Consider the following 21,377-nt stretch of genomic DNA (forward strand, 5'->3'; position numbering starts at 1 on the left):
CTCCTCCTGCAGCCATGCTTGGGGCTATGCTAGCGAAACTTTTCAGTTCTGTTCTTCAGTCACACATGGACTATTTGCGGGGACATTTACGTGAAAGGATCGCGCACGCGAAACGCACGGGGACATCGACGATCGGCCAAAACCCCCATTCTATCCCAACGGAGATCGAGAAAATCATGGTGAGTTACTGGCCTGGGGGGAAAAAAAAAAAGAAAAAACAGCGGCGCTGTTCAAGATGGAGGGGCTGCGGGGTCATGTTTATAAACATAATATTATGTCTCAGATCACAATACAATAATAGAAATTTCACGGCTAATCTACCAACCACCATTCTATTTCGGACTGCAACGTGTTAACAAGGTATTATAATTATATTCTCCCCATCTTGACAGAATGGTATATTCCCAGGTTCCGCAGGTCAGCTGCACAGGTGCAATGCATTATTGTTAATTGTGGCACGTTTACTAACATGTCAAGTTTAGCTGCACTTTTGAACAACCGTTCCAGGCTGCCATATCCAGCCCAAGAAACCATAGAAACGCTGGGAAAAGATAAAATGTACTTCTTAAAATAAATGTATCGTGCCTGTTGCTAAGGTATGGCAACATGTGTCTTGCACAAGACACCAGTCATGTTGCCATACCTTAGCTTTTTTCTGAACTGACGCCACTGGTGTCAGGTACCACTGCATGGGAGGAGTTAAGAACACATAGACAGCTATTTAATGATGCTGATCAGGCAGGTGAAACAGAGAGAGAAGATGGCCCTCCACAAGCTGCTGTGCGGGATGTCTCTGATACTCATCCTAGGGTTCCAAGGTGAGAAAAGCACTTCTTCCTTTTTCCTTTGTCTTTTGGACTCAAACGGATTATTCTTTATTTTGTATATATATATATTTCTATTTAGCCTAGGTGATTCAGGATATCATTATGTTTGCTTCCGAAACAATTTAATGTGCATCCTCGAATCCCTTCACATCTCAGTGAGCCAAATTGTAAAGGACGGTGAAATAATTTAAAAAAAGAAGGCTCACGATCACTTTTAATGGGCCTTATCTTAATAAAAACATGGATTATAAAAAAAATTGCCCCCCTTATCTAAATATAATAATATTGCTTTCATTATTTCCCAGATTTTTCATTCCCACTAAGCCAAGGAAGAACCCCCATCCCATACAACAGCCCACTTAACGTTTTGGCCTATAACTCATGCAATCAACATATTTTTTCCCTGGATTCCTTGGATCATGATGTAACGTATAGACCCTATTTGTGCCTGATTATACTTGTGCATTTTGATCAAAACACACTAGGGGAGAGCGGGGTAAACTGAGACACTTTTTACATTTGCTCCCCTCTAGGCGAACTAAAATATATATCAGTAAAATTGTACACATTTCCCAGTAATTTCGGATGTTTACTAACAATGGAAGTTATCAGAATGTATTCAAGACAAAAGGTAGTGAAAATATAATTGTTTTATAAAAAAGTGGTCTTGTGTCTCAGTTTACCCCAGCACCGGTGTAAACTGAGACAGACCAGAGATATCAACGGGGTAAAGTAATCCACTCACTTTTTTCACTTTAAAACTACCATAAAAACAGAAAAACCTGGTTAACCAGGTTAAATATGCACAATACAAAAATGTACATAGCAGACATTCTTTTAATAGGGTTTGTCCTGTCATTTCCACCCATGTGTCAAATAATGTGACACATGGGCAGAAAGAAAAAACAAAAACCTCTATAAGAAATTGATAGAAGGTTTTACCAAACTTTCCTCAGTTGATCCTATATGTATTTTTTCATGTAGAATGCATTTCTGCAAAGTATATTGTTGTATTGTGCATAACTAATGAGCTAATTAGCATATTTAGTAACATTTAGTCAAATATGCTAATTATCTAATTAATTATGCACAATACAAAAGCATATATATCGGAAATGGATTCTACAGGGAAAAATACATAAGAATTAACTGAGAAAAGTTTGGTACACCCTTTAATCAGGCTTTTACAGCTTTCTCCCTGTCTATCATGTTGGGATAATGTGAGATACTGTAGTGTCTCACTTTACCCCGAAGCAATTGTTTCACTTTACCCCACAGCCACATTTTGGGAAAAGGGATATCTTTTATCAATTCAGGGTAATCTTCAGCTAGCATATATCACGTGGATTTATAAGTTGGTATTTCATCAACATGTATGATATAAAATGTTCTCCCTGCATCAATTTGCTTTGACAGCTGATTATGTTGACAGCAAGAAAAATTACTTTTACATGCAAAAAAACACACTATAAGGTCTCTCTCTTCATGGCAAGTGGGAAATTCAAATATAATGGTCACATGACCACAAATGTGTTCCATTGCCAAGATACAGGGGGTGTCTCAGTTTACCCGGTGTCTCAGTTTACCCCGCTTTCCCCTACTACTGCTGCTACAAATTTTGTCCAAAACTCATACAAATCAGTTCACATTATCTCTAGGGTAGGTTGATCAAGATGTTTGCGAATTTTCAGATTCCATATATCGTCGTTGTCGAGTGGAAACCTTGTATGTCCAAAACCTTCCTTTTTTGTTTAAAACATGATTTAAACTAGTGAAAATAGTCAATCTACAAGCACACAACGCTTGTGTGCTTGTAGATTGGCTATTTTCACTAGTTTTGTGCGACGGTCTTGTATGATGAAGCAGGGCTTTACTTTGCGAAAAAAACATACAAATTTGAAACTTGGAGATACAAGGTTTCTGCCCGACAGTGACGATATGTGACTATGTCCTAAGTTTGTGTGCCTTGGGTAGGCTGGGTAGGCAACCTGGCCAGGCGAAGGCCTGAGCTCAAAGGAGCACAATCAAGGCCTGTCCATACTAACTCCGAAACCGAACTTTTCGTCAGAAAGGTCCGGTTCAACATCTGAAAGGCATTACCCCGAATTAGAGTTCGGAAAGCTGCACATTGGAAAGTCGGAACTCTCAGACGAAAAGTTTCGGAGAGAGTATGGATTGCATGGCCTTCAGTGGTGTTAGTGGTGTCTTCCCAAAATATATTTTCACATTGGGATAACAATTTTCTCCAATCAGGAGGGGCAAGAACTCCCCAGAGATCAATAAGCAACTTTTTTTGTTGAGTTCAGGTCAAATTGTGTCTTTTGTTTTTCAATCACTTCCATGGCAATTTCACTTGTTTATCGAGGATCCTTCATGTGTTCTCTCTCCTGATTGGATAAAACTGTTATCCCGACCTGAAAACACTATTTTCTGTTTACTAAATAACTGAAAAGTGATCACCTGTAGTGTCACGTGTCGTCGACTACCATTTTTCACAGATGAAAACTAAACAAAAACGAAGCTATGATGACAACAAATGAGACTAAATGTATGGACAATTTTGACAAAAAAAATAAAAAAATATATTCTAAAATGGTTGGCAGGGACGAGTGGAGGAGAGATGCAGAACTAAAAGACAAGTCATTTTGTTTGCTTGTGCTCGGATGGTGCTCTCTGAAAATATACCATTTTCAGCATTCAACCAAATCTAGCAAAAATATATTTCTGCTAACAAAATCACCTAAACAATAATCTTATGATGACTTCAGATCTGACATCAAAATGTGACATTTTATTCATGCTTAAATTCAGTCAACAAAATGAACACCGCCTGTAATGACCAAACAAGAAGAAGTGGGTGAAATATGTTTTTTGTGCCAAGCACCATCGATTGTTGTTGTTCCCAGGAGGAGAGAAAGAAAAGAAGAGGAGGATAAATAAATAGAACTATGTCCGCAGGGGTGTCGCACTAGATTCTAGGCCCTGGGTACTTTAACTATTGAAAAATAGCAGATATACAAGCTCGCAGCGCGGCACCCTGCGAGCTTAGATCTGCTATTTTTGAAAAGTCGTGAAAGTCTTTGAATATTTCAAGTCCTATAAGGTTTTTTGAAAAACCTATGTTTCTATGTCAGTGGTGCTCAAACTTTTTTCACGTGAAGGACCCCCCAAAATTATATCTATTTGGCCACGGACCCCCCCATCTCAAAATATTTTGTTCCAGGGGACCCCTGCAGAAGCAAAAATGTAGTTACAAATGTTCACTTAAAAAATACATATATTCAAAGATTTGCACACATTTTCACGACTTTTCAAAAATAGCTAATGTGTAAAATCATTAAGGCCCCTCCACCTTGGGCCCTGTTAACTCAGTCCCACTCCACCCCCTCCCCCCCTTGTGACGCCCCTGTATGTCAGGGATGGGCAAGAAAGTATCTATGCACAAGGCATAATTGCTGGAACAGTATGTACATTATGTTAGAGTTAAGGTGCCTAAGGCTATAGGAACAAAGGTGGCAGCACTTTGGTTTGGGTCCACAAAGCAGCACCTAATGTACATGACAGACATTAACCCATACTGGGAAGGAATCTGTGTCTGTGTTTTATATTTTAGCCATATAGATTGGCTGTTCAATAATAATATATCATATTGTTATTATTATCAAATATATATATATATATATATATATATATATATATATATATATATATATATTTATATTTATATTAAGGCTGGGACTTTAACTGATTAATTGCGATAAATTAATTACAGAAAATTAATGCGATAAAAAAAAAATTGCACTTAGTTTTTGCACCACAGAACCCTCATTTTCGGGCATACCGATCATAGCGATGCACCAACCAAGAAGAGACAACAAACGCAAAGGTAGAAGTAGCCGATCAGAGCGTTTGCTTGGCCCAGTGGATGGAAATTTAGATTCAAAAAACTTGTTGATTCACTCGTACAACAAAATGCGTTTTACTTGGGAAAAAAAAGCTTCTCAGGTCAAATATCGATGTGCGATTAAAATGAGATTAATTGCGATTAATTAATCACAGAGCCTGTAATTAATTAGATTAAACATTTTAATCGCATCCCAGCCCTAATATATTGGTCTCTATGATTCAAGTCCAAAGACCCCGGGTTCGTAACCCGGTCGTGCCGCTTTTTCTCGCTACACCCCACGGAGGTTAGGTTTAGGGTTAGGGGTAGAGTTGGGTTGTCTAAAAGATAACATGTAGAGGAGGTTAGGTTTAGGGTTAGGGGTAGAGTTGGGTTGTCGAAAAGATAACATGTAGACATAGTCACATAGCGACATTGCGGCTCAAAGGGACTGTAGTGCCTTGGACTGCTGCAGGCCAATCACACGCTGGCAGGGTGGGGCATGCACGCATGCCGTTACGAAAAAAAAATCATGCTACCTGACGCCATGTCAAGTAGGGGACGTATAATTCACTCTTCATTGACATTTACAGTACATCCTAATGATTCCAATTCTTTCTTTTGTCATAGCCTATAATAGAGCGTTAGGGTTAGTGGGCGTATGTGGGTTTAGAATGCATGGTAGCATGTCAAAAGTGACAAGCCAATTAAACAATTGTCTGGGCTTTTGTCTGGGTAGTTATGGTATGCCTATAACCAGTTTGGACTGATGGAGATTTAGACACTTGTTCACACAAACACTTTTTTTTCCTTCTTCTTTTCTCTGTTAGTTTGGGCCTTTCAAAAACTAATTTTGGCCCCTGAAAATGAACTACGGAAAACTTCTTCCAGGACTCAGTTTTCAATGTTGCAGGAAAACAGAGTTTGGGGCTGCCACATCACATTTCGTGGACACTTTTGCTTGGTTATATTTTCTTCTTGCAAAAGATTCCATGTATTGAACATCAGTGGCGTCAGAAAAAAAGCTAAGGTATGGCTCGCGCGCGTGCAAGACACCAGTCATGTTGCCATACCTTAGCAACAGGCATGATATATTTATTTAAGTACATATAAACATATAGTGACCATTTTGTTCAATTTAGCAGTTGTAGTTATTTTACTGTAATTTACCAACATAATAACCCACACAGATAGACAAAGAGACATTCATGGATTCATATTTAGAACTAACTTTTATCTTCCCCCCTGGACCCAGGGTATGGCAGCTGCATACCCCTGCCAAACCCAATTGACGCCCCTGTTGAACACTGACATGGTGTGTGCTGGCCAGTAGAGCACTCCCTTTTGAGTCACAAGGTTCTTCGATACCAGGCACTGTCAACTCCAGGGGTCCCATATATGTTAAAATTTATGATAAAGTTGTATTTCGGGAGGCTCCGACCACATTCTCCCATGTATCCCTGCGGTTTCACGTGACCGTTGGCAGCCAATAGCCTCCTCTGGTTGCATTTCAATCTATGATGGCAACACCCATGCCAAGGACCCATATTGTGTCATTTGCACTGCATAGAAACCAATGGCTTCGCTTTGTCCATATCTTTTATACAGTCTATGGTCAACTCAGGAACAATATGAAACACTTTACATTATATAGGTTCAGACCAGATATCTGTAGGTCCAGACCACTCCTCATTGCCCGGGCCTTGTCGGTCAAACAAAATCATTTTTAATTCCAACAAAAAGTGCAGAAAATGTACACAAATTTGCTCTTGACTGTCCTAACATTTTCCTTTGTTTTGAATTTCAGGCTCTAATGCACAACAGTCTGGTAAGCATTCAGAATCAATTGTTTGTCGTTGCGTTCTTTCCTCTTTCTGCAGTATTTATAACATTAAATGACAACTTTGTTTTTTTTTTTACAACAAGGGTTCATATTTTAGATTGTAATCCGAGAAAAGAAAAAGTGAGTGTTAAAATGTTTTCATTTGCTTCGTTCTATTGTTTTATCGTGTTTACCGTGCTAAAATGTGGGGCATGCGTACGCATGGGGGCATGCATACAAGTGGCTAAATATGTCTTTTTAGACACAATAAGCCAGCAGTTTCTTTATTGCTATTTAAAGTAACACTTCTAGCCCCCATAAGTCACATCCAACCATGAAAGGTTGCGTTGTATCTTGGGAATGGGCTTATTCTGTGTAAAATTACATATTTAGCCACTTGTACGCATGCCCCAACCACTAAAATAAGAATCTCTAAAACAATAGAAAATAGAAATAATGTTAACATTCATCTTTTATATTCTTTAATTACAATCTAAAATATGAACACTTGTTGTAAAAAAACTAAAGTTGTCCTTTAACAGTCTTATAGCCTAATGAAAAAGACAACCATCTATTCTACAGTATCATACATCTAGTAGCCCAGAGTAAACATTATAGCACTAACACAATCTCATCTGTGCTCCGTTAGTGTGCGGTAAGGCCCCCGCGAAGAGCAAAATCGTTGGCGGTCAAGATGCCACCGCTGGGAGCTGGCCTTGGCAGGCCAGTATACACAACACTGCTGGTCATTCATGTGGAGGTTCCCTCATCAACAAAGAATGGGTGCTGTCCGCTGCCCACTGCTTCCCAAGGTGAAAAATCTATGTTAAAGTGCCAGGGAAATTATACTTTCAGTCATTTTATTTTCACTATCCCTATCACTAATGCTGGGTGAAATTCACCCCAACACCTGCCTGTAAAAAAAAAACAAAAAACAAAAAACAGGGATGGGTTAGACAACAAGAGCAAAAAGGCCCAGGTCACCATCTGGTGGCCAAATAAATGAACTACAGATTTTAAAGTTACAACATCCAAATTCATAGATCTCCTAGAAGGAAATGTGTTGTCTCTGAAACAGTGCTAAAAGGAGTTGCATATGTTATTTATTAGGCCTCCTGCAGTTTGTATTGTTTAACTTGCAGCAAGCTGCTATCAATTATGACTGTCACGTTTCCAGTCCTAACAAGACTGTTAACCACTTAAGAGGCCTATAATATTGTATGACAAATATCGAAAGTAGCTGAACTACAAGCTCAAAACACCTTGTTGCAGGCATGGGGTAGATATAGCCTACATGTGTTATTATTATTATATATTTTTTCTGCCTATATTATGACACACCAAGATTAGAGACACCAGTCTCACAATTGTTGGGATGGGTACGTTGAACACACTACACTATACAAGATGAGACACTTTCTTTCTGTCAGTGATATGGGTATGGGTTAGGTTTTTCAGCTGCAAGCAATGATGCTGTTGAGCTGTCGTCGCCGAAGCTTTCTCCACATTATTCTGTTGGAAAGGCTTCACTGTGCCATCATTTAAATTGTTGTGTGGTAACAGGATCACATTTGCCACAAAAAAGACAATTGAATGCTTTGCCACAAAATGGAATTATTTACGAGTTACATCAAACATTTTCAGACATACCCTGTGTGCATGTGTGTGTGCGCGTGTGTGCGCGTGTGTGTGTGTCGAAGTCGACTTTATCGTTTGATGACGTCATCACATTGACTGTGACAAAACCCGAAAATGACATACTTCTGGACTTCTGGAACAGCCTAAACTAAAGCAATCCTTTCTCCCGTAATATGGCTTTTGTTTTGACGTTAATATTATAGATTCCACTGCAACCAGCATCACTGAATACTAATGATCCTAATTCCTGTATAATGTTGGATCCAACAGGATAACGTTTTTTTACTTTTTTTACTTTCGAGTTTCCCTGTTGGGAGTCGACTTGTGTAATGAGGTCGACTCAGTCGACTTGTCGACTTTTTGGTTAAAGGTAATACACCATGAAATTTCACTTTTCCTATTTTAAAACCTTTTTTTGGGGTCCCACTAGCACCTTCTATCCTCACAAAGTCCCATTTCTGACCGTTGTGTCTTTCTCTGGTTTTGAGAAGGCGAAGGTTAAAAGTATCCCACGGGTTCTCAAAACAGACTGTCCATATTTGCTGCCGATTGTGACGTCATCTGCCGATATCAAAACATTTTTTCCAAAAATATTTGGGGGGGGGGGGGGGGGGGGTGGCGCAGTTCAGGCCAAAGGTGGTACTGCAGCTGAGAATGCTCTGAGAGCCATTCAAAAATGAGAGAGGCTCTCTATTTAGGAGTGGTAATTTAGCCTCAAACCTTTTGAAAAACGTTTTTGGGACATAAACAATATGACATAAATACTTTTTAAATGCATGGTGTATCACCTTTAATGCCCTAGAGCAGGGGTTCCCAAACTTCTTGGTCTCAGGGCACCCCATGAATATGTTTTAATCCGAGGCACCCCTACATTACCAGTAAGACTCCCTAATCGGGAGATAAGCGACCGTTGGTCGCTTATCTCCACAAATATAACCGACGAATCTCACTAAGTCTGACCTCACAAGCCCCATATTTGGACACGAACAACATATAACTCCATATATAGAGACATAGCTGCTGACATCAGTATGACATCACACTGCTGACATCAGTATGACATCACACCGTACACAAATGACCCTTATATAAGACCGGCATTATCTACTGACAGATTAGATGCAAGCAGGATCTCGACTCTGACACAACTCATCGGCTCATAAGCTGGTTCTCCCTCCATATATGGAGATAACCGACGAATCTCACTAAGTCTGACCTCACAAGCCCCATATTTGGACACGAACAACATATAACTCCATATATAGAGACATAGCTGCTGACATCAGTATGACATCACACTGCTGACATCAGTATGACATCATACCGTACACAAACAAAGGTGTGACGTGTGACCGACGGACGGACGGACGGACGGACGGACGGCCGGTGGAGGTTTTGATACTAAACTGCGACCTGACGGTCGCAATAATTTTCACTCCCAGCACCTTATATCTATAACATATCGTCGTTGTCGAGTGGAAACCTTGTATGTATTTATCATCTATAAAATGTACTAAACTAGTGAAAACAGCAGATCTACAAGCACACAGTGCTTGTAGATCGGCTGTTTTCACTAGTTTTGTGCGACAGTCCTGTATGATGAAGCAGGGCAAAAGACGTACACATTTGAAACTTGGAGATACGAGGTTTCTGCCCGACAGTGATGATATTTTAGTGATTATGTTGCGAGGAAAACATTGAGATAATAGCCATTTTGGTTAGAACTGACTGAACATAACTTTGTACTTCAAGTTTAAAATGATACTAATGAATTCCAAATATTATCAAATGATCTCGCGGCACCCCTGGACTGCCGTCACGTCACCCCAGGGTGCCCCACTTTTAAAACCCCTGCTCTAGTGTGTGTGTGAGAGAGATTACATCTGCACCAAAACCAAAATGATCTTCAATGTTGTTTCAGCGAGACGGTTATGTCCTCGCTGACCATTTACCTGGGCCGCGAGAGCCAAGAGGGACCGAACCCCAACGAGGTGAGCAGGAAGGTCTCCAAGATCACCGTCCATCCCGAGTACGAGAGGGCGGCGCCGTTCGACAGCGACATCGCTCTCCTGAAGCTCGCGAGCCCCGTCACCTTCAACAGGTTCATCACCCCGGTCTGTCTGGCAGCGTCGCAGGCCAAGTTCATCAATGGAACCGAGAGTTGGGTGACTGGCTGGGGGGCTGTCAGCTCCGGAGGAGGTAAGCTGCAGAGATCTGGATACTAGTAGTGCTTCTCAGCCTTGTCTGGATCAAGGGCCCACCCATTTGACCACTTAAAGACGTATTTTTGGGGTTTTATGCCTTAATTCATGGGACAGTAGACTGACGGTCGTTCCCCCGACTCTCTCTCCATATATATATATATTCAAGAAGTTAAAGGACAACTTTAGTTTTTTACAACAAGGGTTCATATTTTAGATTGTAATTAAAGAATATAAAAGATGAGTGTTACAATTATTTCATTTACTTCTTTCTATTGTTTTAGAGATTCTTATTTCAGTGGTTGGGGGCATGCGTACAAGTGGCTAAATATGTAATTTTACACAGAATAAGTCCATTCCCAAGATACAACACAACCTTTCATGGTTGGATGTGACTTATGGGGGCTAGAAGTGTTACTGTAAATAGCAATAAAGAAACTGCTGGCTTATTGTGTCTAAAAAGACATGTTTAGCCACTTGTACGCAAGCCCCCATGTGTACGCATGCCCACATTTTAGCACGGTAAACGCGATAAAACAATAGAAGGAAGCAAATGAAAACATTTTAACACTCACTTTTTCTTTTCTCTAATTACAATCTAAAATATGAACCCTTGTTGTAAAAAAAACAAAGTTGTCCTTTTAATCAAATCCCAGCAAATGATTCTGTATTCATATCGTGTCTTATTGTCTTCCATTAGATTCTATACCGTCTCCCCAGACCCTGCAGGAGGTTGAGCTGCCGATCATGGGGAACAAACAGTGTGGATGCTTCTATGAAGAACGCTTCAAAATCACAGACAAGATGATCTGTGCTGGTGTCCAAGCGGGAGGAAAGGACTCCTGTCAGGTGACACACTCTACTCTTCATTCTATAAGACAGTGGTTCTCAACCTGTGGGTCGGGACCCCCTTAAGTTATTTTGGGGGGTCCCCAGATGATTAACTTAAAGCTATACTGTGTAAGTTGCTCAACTAGTGGTCAGTAGCAGTAGAGCAAACCGCGGTCGCGTCTGCTTTTTTCGGCCGTTTTTCGCCGCGGACCGGGCATTCAGACCACCGCGTCCGCCTCGCCGAGACCTATCCATAGAGGTCTTTCGTGTCCCTCTACGAGCCTCGGTTGGGGAGTTACGTGCTAGACTCCTAGCCCAGTGTAAACACTGCAGTGTACTTCCTGAAGAGCTCAGCAGTGTATGATCTGGGCTTTGATTGGCCGGTAGGGAGACACGTGTACAGAATGATGCATATGACGTAATTTTGCGGGAAAAACAGCCCCGGTCACGGCCACCAGGGCTCAGTAGAACACATATAAAGACTAGACCAGGTCACCTGGACGTGCCAGACCCGCAATGAAAACTAGTATGGCACTGAACTAACACATGAACACACAGGATTTTATAGTCTCAGCAACAAAGCGTAGTGAGCTTGTAGATCGGCTGTTTTCACTAGTATGGCACTGAACTAACACATGAACACACAGGATTGTATAGGCTGAGCAGCTGGAAATGTTTGTGAGCTGGGCTGAGGAATTTATAGTGTCAGCAGCTCGTCAGCCAACTCAACTCAGCTGGTCCTGTACAGGTGACGGCACTCAAGGCAATCAGAGGAAAAGAGGACAGGCAAACTGAGGAAAAGAGGGACCGACAGACCGACAGACCGACCGACAAAGCCTTATGTAGGCCGACCCCCTGGGTCTGGCAAAAAGGCTTTGGGAGCTGAAATTAACAGAGTGGGGGTTCTAAAACTTTAGCGATTTAATAGTTAGGACAATTTTAAGATATGTTTTATAAAAAAAGTTACATAGTATAACTTTAATGTGCAACATTGTTTTTTTCCCCCTCACTCAACAGTAAACAAACTAACATGAAGTTTAAGTGTATAGAGGGTATCTGCACATTTCTATAGTGACAATTTAAGGACTTTTTAATACATATAAAATGGCAAATGAAACATTGGCCAAATTGTCAAATATTAGAGGCAGAAATTGTGAAAATAGCCGATCTACATGCTCACAACACCTCGCGTTGCGAGGCATTGTGAGCAAGTAGATTTGCTATTTTCGCAATAGAACTGTGTTATACAAAATGTAATGCCTCAACTCTTAGTGCTCGTCAGGGTAGGGGTCCCCAGTTCAAATGTGATTGTTTTGGGGGTCGCAGCCTGAAAAGGATGAGAACCACTGCTCTAAGACACCCTGTCGAATCATAAATCAATTTTCACATCACTTAAATCCCTCAATGAAGCCTTCATACAGTGACTGCCCCATGGTTTAGGTTAGGGTTAAGGTAAGGTTTAGGCATAGTTTTACTGAGGTTAGTGTTAGGGTTAAGAGGGTTAAGGTTAGGTTTAGGTGGTCGGACCAAAGGAAGTTCGAACCAAGGACATGTATTAGGGCTGGGATGCGATTAAACATTTTAATCTAATTAATTACAGGCTCTGTTAATCGCAATTAATTGCACATCGATATTTGACCTGAGAAACATTTTGTTTTTCAAGTAAAACACATTTTTGTTGTACGAGGGAAGCGAGTTTTTTAAATCTAAATTTCGCATCCACTGGGCCAAGCAAAGCGCTCTTGGTGCATCGCTGTGATCAGTATGCTCGAAACTGATGGTTCTGTGGTGCAACAACTAACTGTGATTAAAATGTGTTAATTTTCTGTAATTAATTAATCGCAATTAATCAGTTAAAGTCCCAGCATATATATATATATATATATATATATATATATATATATATATATATATATATATATCGTTGAGTAGTTTGGAACCCAAACTACTCAAGAAAGCCACGGGGGAGATAGCAACGGTAGCCGAGACTACATCAAGATGGATATGGCTGACAAGAGGCCGCAGTTGGAACCCCGGAGCAGGCGAATCTTAACCTCATTGGCACCTCCCAGTGAAGAAGCAGATGGTATGCGGCCAGGTTTAGACCTGGCTCAGGGAGTAGGACGCCCCTGCCATGCATAGTCCCGAGTCCAGTTGCAGGGAGCGGTAGGGAGACGTCCCTGACCGCGGGCCCCACCATCCGGAGGTGTTCTGGGATGAAAGGGGCGAAACACCCGTGAGGGACGGCTCCCAGCTGATGACCCTGCAGCTGGTGCTCGCAATGCTCAGACCATCCTGCCACCAAGGATTACCAGCAAGAGGAGGAGCTTGCAGCATTTATAAGTAGCTCTAGCAGATTCTGCTTGTAGCAAAGCATCTTTGATGTTTATTCACCTATATATATATATATTCTTTAAATACATAAATCTCTCCTTTCCTCAGGGAGACTCTGGCGGGCCGTTGGTGAGCCAACACGGTGGAACTGGAAGATGGGTCCAGTCTGGGGTGGTGAGCTTCGGTGTAGGCTGTGCTCTGCCCGGCTTCCCAGGAGTCTACACTCGCGTGTCACGCTTCCAGGTAGGGTTGTAACGATATAGTAACTGAATCAAAGAATTGATTTTAATTTGCAATGATCTACTTCTACTATATCGATATGCAGAAGCATATGTGTCCCAATCTCACTGAGAGCCAGTCATCTCGGAAAGTACAGCTTTAGACAGGGACTGAAAATACTTTTTTTTTTTTTTCACTAAAATGTGATAAAGCCACTAAAGCATTTCATAAATTTCAGGCTACATTTCACTTAAACGCCAGAGCTTAACTCTGCATGTAAATAATACTTTTTTTAATTAATGTGAGAGATCGTCAGGTCATTTGCAGGTTAGAAATTTATTTAGAACTTGAATATCTCAAAAGTAGTATTTCAGCATGGCATCATTCTATAAGCCATATCTTCAAAACTGTTGGGTCAATCTCCACAACCAATATATCATTTTGTAGCTATGATCCCCAGCTTTCAAATGAAATGAAAAAATGAAAATGAATAAAAATCCAATGACTGGCTCCCAGCCAAATTGGGACACATATATCGTACCGTTTTTGGCTTTGTATCATATCGGTACCGTTTTACAATGCAGATAATCGGTATCGAATCGTTTTGCAGTGCAAATAATTGATTGTATGGAAACTAAGTATTTGTGCCTTGTATTTAGCAATTTTAAGAAGGAAAATGAAAAAGAGGGGTTTAATTTACTTTCCATTCCATATAGCTACTCTTGGTCTATCGATAAATGTGGGTAATCTCTGTGTTCATGTCAAGGTGCGGGTTTGTCCATAATGTGTTGAAATATAATGTCCATGTATTTGCTAGAGAATCACAGTGTTTACTTATTTATATCCATAATAATAGATTATTAAAACATGCACTATTGACACTATTTCACATACTTTTTCTTTATTAAATAGTTACTATATCCACCCATTTAGAACGGGTACACATTATTGTGTATCATTATTTTAGGCTTTAACTATGCCGCGCTGTGAGCTTGTATATCTGCTATTTTTGAAATATCGTGAAAACTAGAATTTTGACCCGATTCTATAAGTGTCTTTTGAATCCTTCTAAGTTTTTTTGACAAACCTATGTTTCTATGTCAGCAATCTGGCTAGCCATCGTCAAAGAAAAGGTCCTTTTAACTTAAATGGAGCTCAGTTGGTCTGTTCTTGAGAGACTACTATGTCAGTGGTTCTCAAACCTTTTCATATGAAGGACCCCCAAAATGATGTGTATTTGGCCACGGACCCCCATCTCAAAATATTTAGTTCCAGGGACCACCCAGAAGCAAAATTAAAGTTACAAACGTTCGCTTTGAAAATACATATTCAAAGAGTTCAAAAATAGCAGATATACGAGTGCCGCGCTGCGAGCTTGTAGGCCTATATCTGCTATTTTTCACTGGTTAAAGCATTCAATAATTCTAGGCCTAAATGGGTTAAATCATTGAATCGAATCGTATCGTATCGCCATGAATGAACCAATATCGTCCATGTATCGCACCGTCAACCATGCATCGTGATGCGTATCGTATCGCTGTTAAAATGTATCGTTACACCCCTATACTTCCAGGGCTGGATCAGCAGCAGCACCACCGACCAGATAGGCTTCGAGGGGTGGCAAGCCAGCGGCGCCGACACCGACGCTGACGTGTGTACTAGACCACCCAACCAACCAACAGCAAGACCACCACACACCACCCACCACACCCACACACCACCGCATATCCACCATGGCCACCCATGATGACCACATACCCTCCACACCCACCCATGACCAAACCACCCATGACCAAACCACCCATGACCATACCTCCACGGCCACCCATGACCACGCGGCCACCACCGCCCGTCAAACCGTGCGAGAGTCTGTTCTGTGGCGGCCCGAACGCCGTCCATTTCTCCTACTTCACTTATGTCTTGACTGTAGCGCTGATGCTCTACAGCATGGCTGGTTTTGCATAAGGGCTTTTCCAAGGCAACCAAAGTTGCGTTATTTTGAGTTACGGTTGCTCACGGGAAACTTCTTCTTTACATTACTTCTTTACTCGGTGTGGTTTCTGTTGCTTAAAGACGGGGTGCCATGATCATCAGATATTATGATTGTAACTGGAGAAAGATTAGTTTTTCTTTTTTTTTACACACAAAGCGTAGCGTATCAGCTATTTTCAAATACCTTATAAGTACACATGGGGCTGAAGTGATTAAGGTATGTTTTGTAAAGATAGCCTAATCAAAATCTACAAAGTTACTGGTAACTCAAGTTTTCAAATAATTGTCTTGCTTGAATAAATGTACTTAGTTTACTTTCCACCACTGGATGCAGAGCATTGATTGGATGGCTGAAGAAGAGATTACGATTGACTCTACATGGTTCTCATCGTGGTTCTCTAATAGTCTCTGTATCGTTCCAATTCTAGCCCAAAGACAGTGCCCACAAAACGGCTTGGAATTAGAGACAGACAGAACATGACATTTCTAAATCCGAGTGGTTGTTTAGTCTAAAACCTGTATAAAACCGTATTATGGACCAACAAAATTAAATAAAATACTGAAGACCCAACATACCTTTTAAGAGTTTGCCCTCAATCCTCCCCAGCTCTGTGATTTCCTATCTGTTTCAAGCCCTCTCTTGAAAACAGCTATGTAAGGGATAAATATTGGCTCCGCGGGGGTTGTCCATATATAACATCCCGACGGACTGATCGAAGTTATCAGTTCGAAGCTTATTACCCGGCTACTAAATAAAATTAATAATTTGACTCAAAACTAAAAACAAAACAAAGTATTTCCTTGTTTACAGACGGCTGGAAGTGTTCCACAAGTGTTGCGCTGGGCGTCCCCCTAGCGCGACACGGTCGCCTTGGAAAACAAGGAAGTGCTGATTAGATAGAATCCATTTTATGATACCACGACGTCTATTTCTCGCTTAAAATATTTTTAAAAACATTCTTGAGAGCAACGTTTAGTTCTAAATGTCGCTGTGTGGTTGCTTACATGGCTGACATGTTGGATACAGCACAAGATTCACGCAGTGCAGCTTGCCTGCAGCAGGTGCTCTGAGTCTTTAGGCAGCGGTCTGTTATAGAGCGGAGCGGTCTGTTATCCAGAAATAACAGACCGCTGATTTCAGCAACTGACCAATCAGAATCAAGCATTCAAACAAACCGGGTAATAAAGACTAATAAACACTCCTGAAGAAATAACTAAGAGAGGGTACGCCGATAGGACTGATCAACTGCTCTTGTTGTTTCAAATGATAGGGTTCATATAACTATGCTTAAGATTGTGTTATTATTTTGGGATTTTACTCTTACTACATGATCAGTGGATAAAATAAACTGCCTGCAATAAAAGTATTTCTTTAAAACTCTTGAATGGCCTCCAATTCTGTGATGTAAATGAAAGATTACATCTGAGACTCATGTTATGTCTCATGGATTTTCATTTTGTCAATGTCCAGCAGAAACCTTGTATCTCAAATTTTAAATTTGACAGTTTTATTGTTAATTAAAGCCCTGCATGCCTCATCGTATAAGACTGTTGCACAAAACTAGTGAAAATAGCCGATCTACAAGCACACAACGTCTCGCGTTGCGAGACGTTGTGTGCTTGTAGATCGGCTATTTTCACTAGTTCAAATCATTTTTGAAATGATAAATACAAAGCGGTAAATACAAAACGGTTTTGGACATACAAGGTTTCCACCCGACAACGATGATTTGTAATAATCCTTAGCTATTCTTTCCGGTGTTAAAGGGATATTCCACTTTCAACAGGGAAACACCTTATGGGTTTTTCTCCACATACACACCCATTGTAACTTCAAACTCCATTTTAACCATGATAGATTCATTAAAACACCCATTATTTTTCTGGTGACTCATACTACCCTCCTAATACATGAGCAGGCCGTGTTTTTTCAATAACTTTTTTCATTTATTTTTTATAATTATTTGGGAAAATGGAAAAAATGAAATACAAAAAATAATTATTAAAAATAAATGAAAAAAAGTTATCGAAAAAACACGGCCTGCTCACATATTAGGAGGGTAGTATGAGTTACCAGAAAAATAATTGGTGTTTTTAATGACTCTATCATGGTTAAAATGAAGTTTGAAGTTATTATGGGTGTGTGTGGGGAGAGGCCCTGCCCCTGGAGGGCCTGGTAACATTTACATCAAATATCTAAATATTGAATCAAGCAAATTAAAAACTGTTCAGGGTGTTCATAAAAGCCTGATTAGACGATAAAATTACCAAAAGTTTTTTTGAAAGTGAAATATCCCTATTTAGGCCTGAACAAATGATTACGCAATATTTTATGCTTTAAATATGTAAAAAAAAAAATGCAGATATACAAGCTCACAGCGCGGCACTCGGTGCCGCGCTGTGAGCTTGTATATCTGCTATTGAGCTTGTAGATCTACTATTTTTGAAAAATCTTGAAGATTTGTCGAAATCTTGGAATATTTTGACCCGATTCTATAAGTGTCTTCTAAATCCTTCTAAGGCTTTTTTTTTTTTTAAACTATGTTTCTGTCAGTGGTTCTCAAAATGTTTCATGCCAAGGACCCCCAAAACTACATGTATTCGGCCACGGACCCCCATCTCAAAATATGTTGTTCCAGGGACCCCCCCCCCCCCCCCCCCCCAATGAAACTGCAGAGGGATGACACGAGATAGGCAAACATCTTAGATATCTACATATTCACATAATCTGGGACAATAATCGCATAATCCAGACGGTGAAGTATGTACATGAGGTTAGACATGATAACATGCATAAGGTCGGGCAAAAGGTCATAGCACTTTGGTGGGTCCACAGAGCAGCTCCATGTTAAAGGAGCTGTAGTCAACTTTTTCTTGAAAAACGGATGCTAGAATAAAAATAATGTTTCGAAAATATAAAAAAAATAAATAAAGCTTCATACGTGTTTCTTTTAAAAAATGACCACAAAAAGCGTGAAATAATGATAAAATCATCATTTTGGCCGTTGTCAGGCTGACTTTGTTTACATCCCTCTTCTATTCTTTTATATGGACTCCATATAAAAGAATAGAAGAGGGATGTAAACAAAGTCAGCCTGACAACGGCCAAAATGAAAAAGTTGACTATTGCTCCTTTAAGCCTACATTATAGTAAAAGTAAGGTTTGAAACAGTGTCAGTTTATTGCGACCGTAGGTCGCACTTACTATCAAAACCTGCACAAACTGTGAGTGAGTCAGTCTGTCTGTCTGTCCGTCTGTCTGTCACACCTCACACGTCACGCTATTGCCCTGCTCATATCTCCGCAACCGTTGCCCCGATCCATGCCAAATTTTGCACACACGCTCCTTGGCTGCCAAACTACAACCTCCAAGGACCCCCGGAGCTCCAGGGACCCCCAGGTCCCTGGGGGACCCCAGATGTAAAAAATTACCAAATGTGCTAAAATGACCAAATGACCACCCCAACGGGGCTGCTCACGGGGAATTCCCGGGGACCACCGACTCCTGGTGCTCCAGAACGGATGCAAAAGTGGTGGCGCCCCCAGTGGAGGACCCCCTCCACTGCAGCTCACAAAAAATGCCATAACTCGGGCTAGGAGGGTCTGGGAGAGCCGGGGCCGGTACCTATTCGTCCGCCAAGGCAACGCGGACACCCCACCCCTCATTTCTCACATGGCCCTCTTCTAGCGCCACCATGAGGCCGATTTTTACAACACATTTTTGGACACTGCTCCTACAGTTTTTGCCCTAAAATCACGCAAATCGCTACACAGTATGTCTACACTCATCCCATCACCATGAATCTGTCCCATATAGCGCCACCTTCAGGCCGATTTTTAAAAACACATTTTTGGACACTGCTCCTACAGATTTTGCCCTAAAATCACGAAAATCACTACACAGCATGTCTACACTCATGTCATCAACATGGATCAGGAAGATTTTGGAAAAACACATTTTTGCCCTATTTGTGGAGATAAGCGACCTACGGTCGCTTATCTCCCGATTAGGGAGTCTTACTGGTTGTGTTGAGATGAAGTGCCATGAGTCACAAGGTTCTTTGATACCAGGCACTGTCAACTCAGTGTATGAGTAGCCAGGTGTGTCGCACCAAATTCTGGGCCATGGGTACAAGATTCACTGCGGGCCCCAACATGAATGTTCTTCATAGGGGAACCGGGAACGCATTATTATGCATTATTTTGTGCTTTAATTATTGAAAAATAGCAGATACAAGCTCACAGCGTGGCACCGAGTGCCACATGCAAGCTTGTAGATCTGTTATTTTTGAAAAATCATGAAAATTTATCTTTTTAAAAAACCTATGTTTCTATGTCAATGGTGCTCAAACCTTTTCATGTGAAGGACCCCCAAAATGATATGTATTTGGCCACGGACCCCCATCTCAAAATATTTAGTTCCAGGGACCCCCCAGAAGTAAAATTTGAGTTACAGAATTGTTCTCTTAAAAAATACATATTCAAAGATTTGCACACATTTTCACACATTTAACAATAGATACATAAATCACAGCTAAGAAAACATTGGTGTATGCCAAATGTCTTTAAAAAAATGTCTTAAAAGGGTCTAAGAAGACATTTCTTTGTAAGAACGTTCGTAAGTAGGTTTTGGTGAATCGGGCCCATTGTGTGTAGTGTATTGTATAGAAGTAGACAATAAGGTGATGTGTAATTGACATCAGAGTGTAAAGAAGGAAAATCCGAGTCTAATGCATAAAAGGGAGTGTGAAGTTGTGCCAAATTGGGTCAAGCTACTGTATAGGTACATGAAGTTAAGGTTGTGAAAATTGTGCAGAATTTTTTATTGTTGTGTGTTAACAATCATGAAAAACTGTAAGAGAACAGAATAAGAGCAACCATAGATCAGTGTTTTTTGAGCTTTGGACCACTAGCCTGTCTCAGTTAAATGATGGCCTGAGTCACACTTGCTGTAGGGCCAGTGTCATGAGGAGCTGACTTGGGCAAAGATATATTTCCCTCTAAAACGACTTAGGCCATTAGTCCATAAGGTGGCGATTTTGAAGCGGCATCTATAGAGCAGTGGTTCTCAACCTGTGGGTCCCCAAATTATTTTGGGGGGTCCCCAGATGATTAACTTAATGTGCAACATTGTTTTCCCACTCAACAGTAAACAAACCAACATGAAGTTTAAGTTTGTAGAGGGTATCTGAACATTTCTGAAGTGACAATTTAAGGACTTTTAATACCTCTAAAATGAGAAATTAAACATTGGCCAAATATCATTGGCCAAACATGTAGATCTGCTATTTTCACAATAGAACCGTGTAATGCCTCAACGCTTAGTGCTTGTCAGGGTGGGGGGGGGGGGGTCCCCAGTTAAAATATGATTATTTAGGGGGTCGCGGCCTGAAAAGGTTGAAAACCACTGGTATAGAGCATAATCAAAAAAGCACTGTCACTTCTGGCCACAAATGTGAAATGTTATACACATCACGTGGCGTACAAATACTATTTACCCCCTTCGCTGTCGCTTTGACACTCATCTTTGCTGTCTTCTAGTATATAGACCTATCAGATGGCAGAATGAAGTTTGCATGAAGTAATGTGTAATACTATGTTCTTAACATTACTTGTCACTCAAGTTTATC

At 40.7% G+C, this 21,377-nt stretch overlaps 1 protein-coding gene across 1 annotated transcript; it reads left to right on the forward strand.

Moving 5' to 3' along the window:
• Window positions 1-727: 727 nt before the first annotated feature.
• Window positions 728-15,502, forward strand: LOC308298167 (serine protease 27-like; the record flags this gene model as incomplete). Its single annotated transcript, XM_080741723.1, has 7 exons — window positions 728-818; window positions 6,518-6,538; window positions 7,182-7,344; window positions 10,092-10,369; window positions 11,072-11,220; window positions 13,645-13,779; window positions 15,329-15,502. The coding sequence occupies 7 exons, from the start codon at window positions 728-730 to the stop codon at window positions 15,500-15,502; spliced, it is 1,011 nt and encodes a 336-aa protein (XP_080597849.1).
• Between the last annotated feature and the right edge of the window lie 5,875 nt (window positions 15,503-21,377).

Source organism: Nannobrachium achirus, assembly GCF_963921795.1.
Source record: "Nannobrachium achirus genome assembly, chromosome: 14".
Taxonomy (NCBI): Eukaryota; Metazoa; Chordata; class Actinopteri; order Myctophiformes; family Myctophidae; genus Nannobrachium; species Nannobrachium achirus.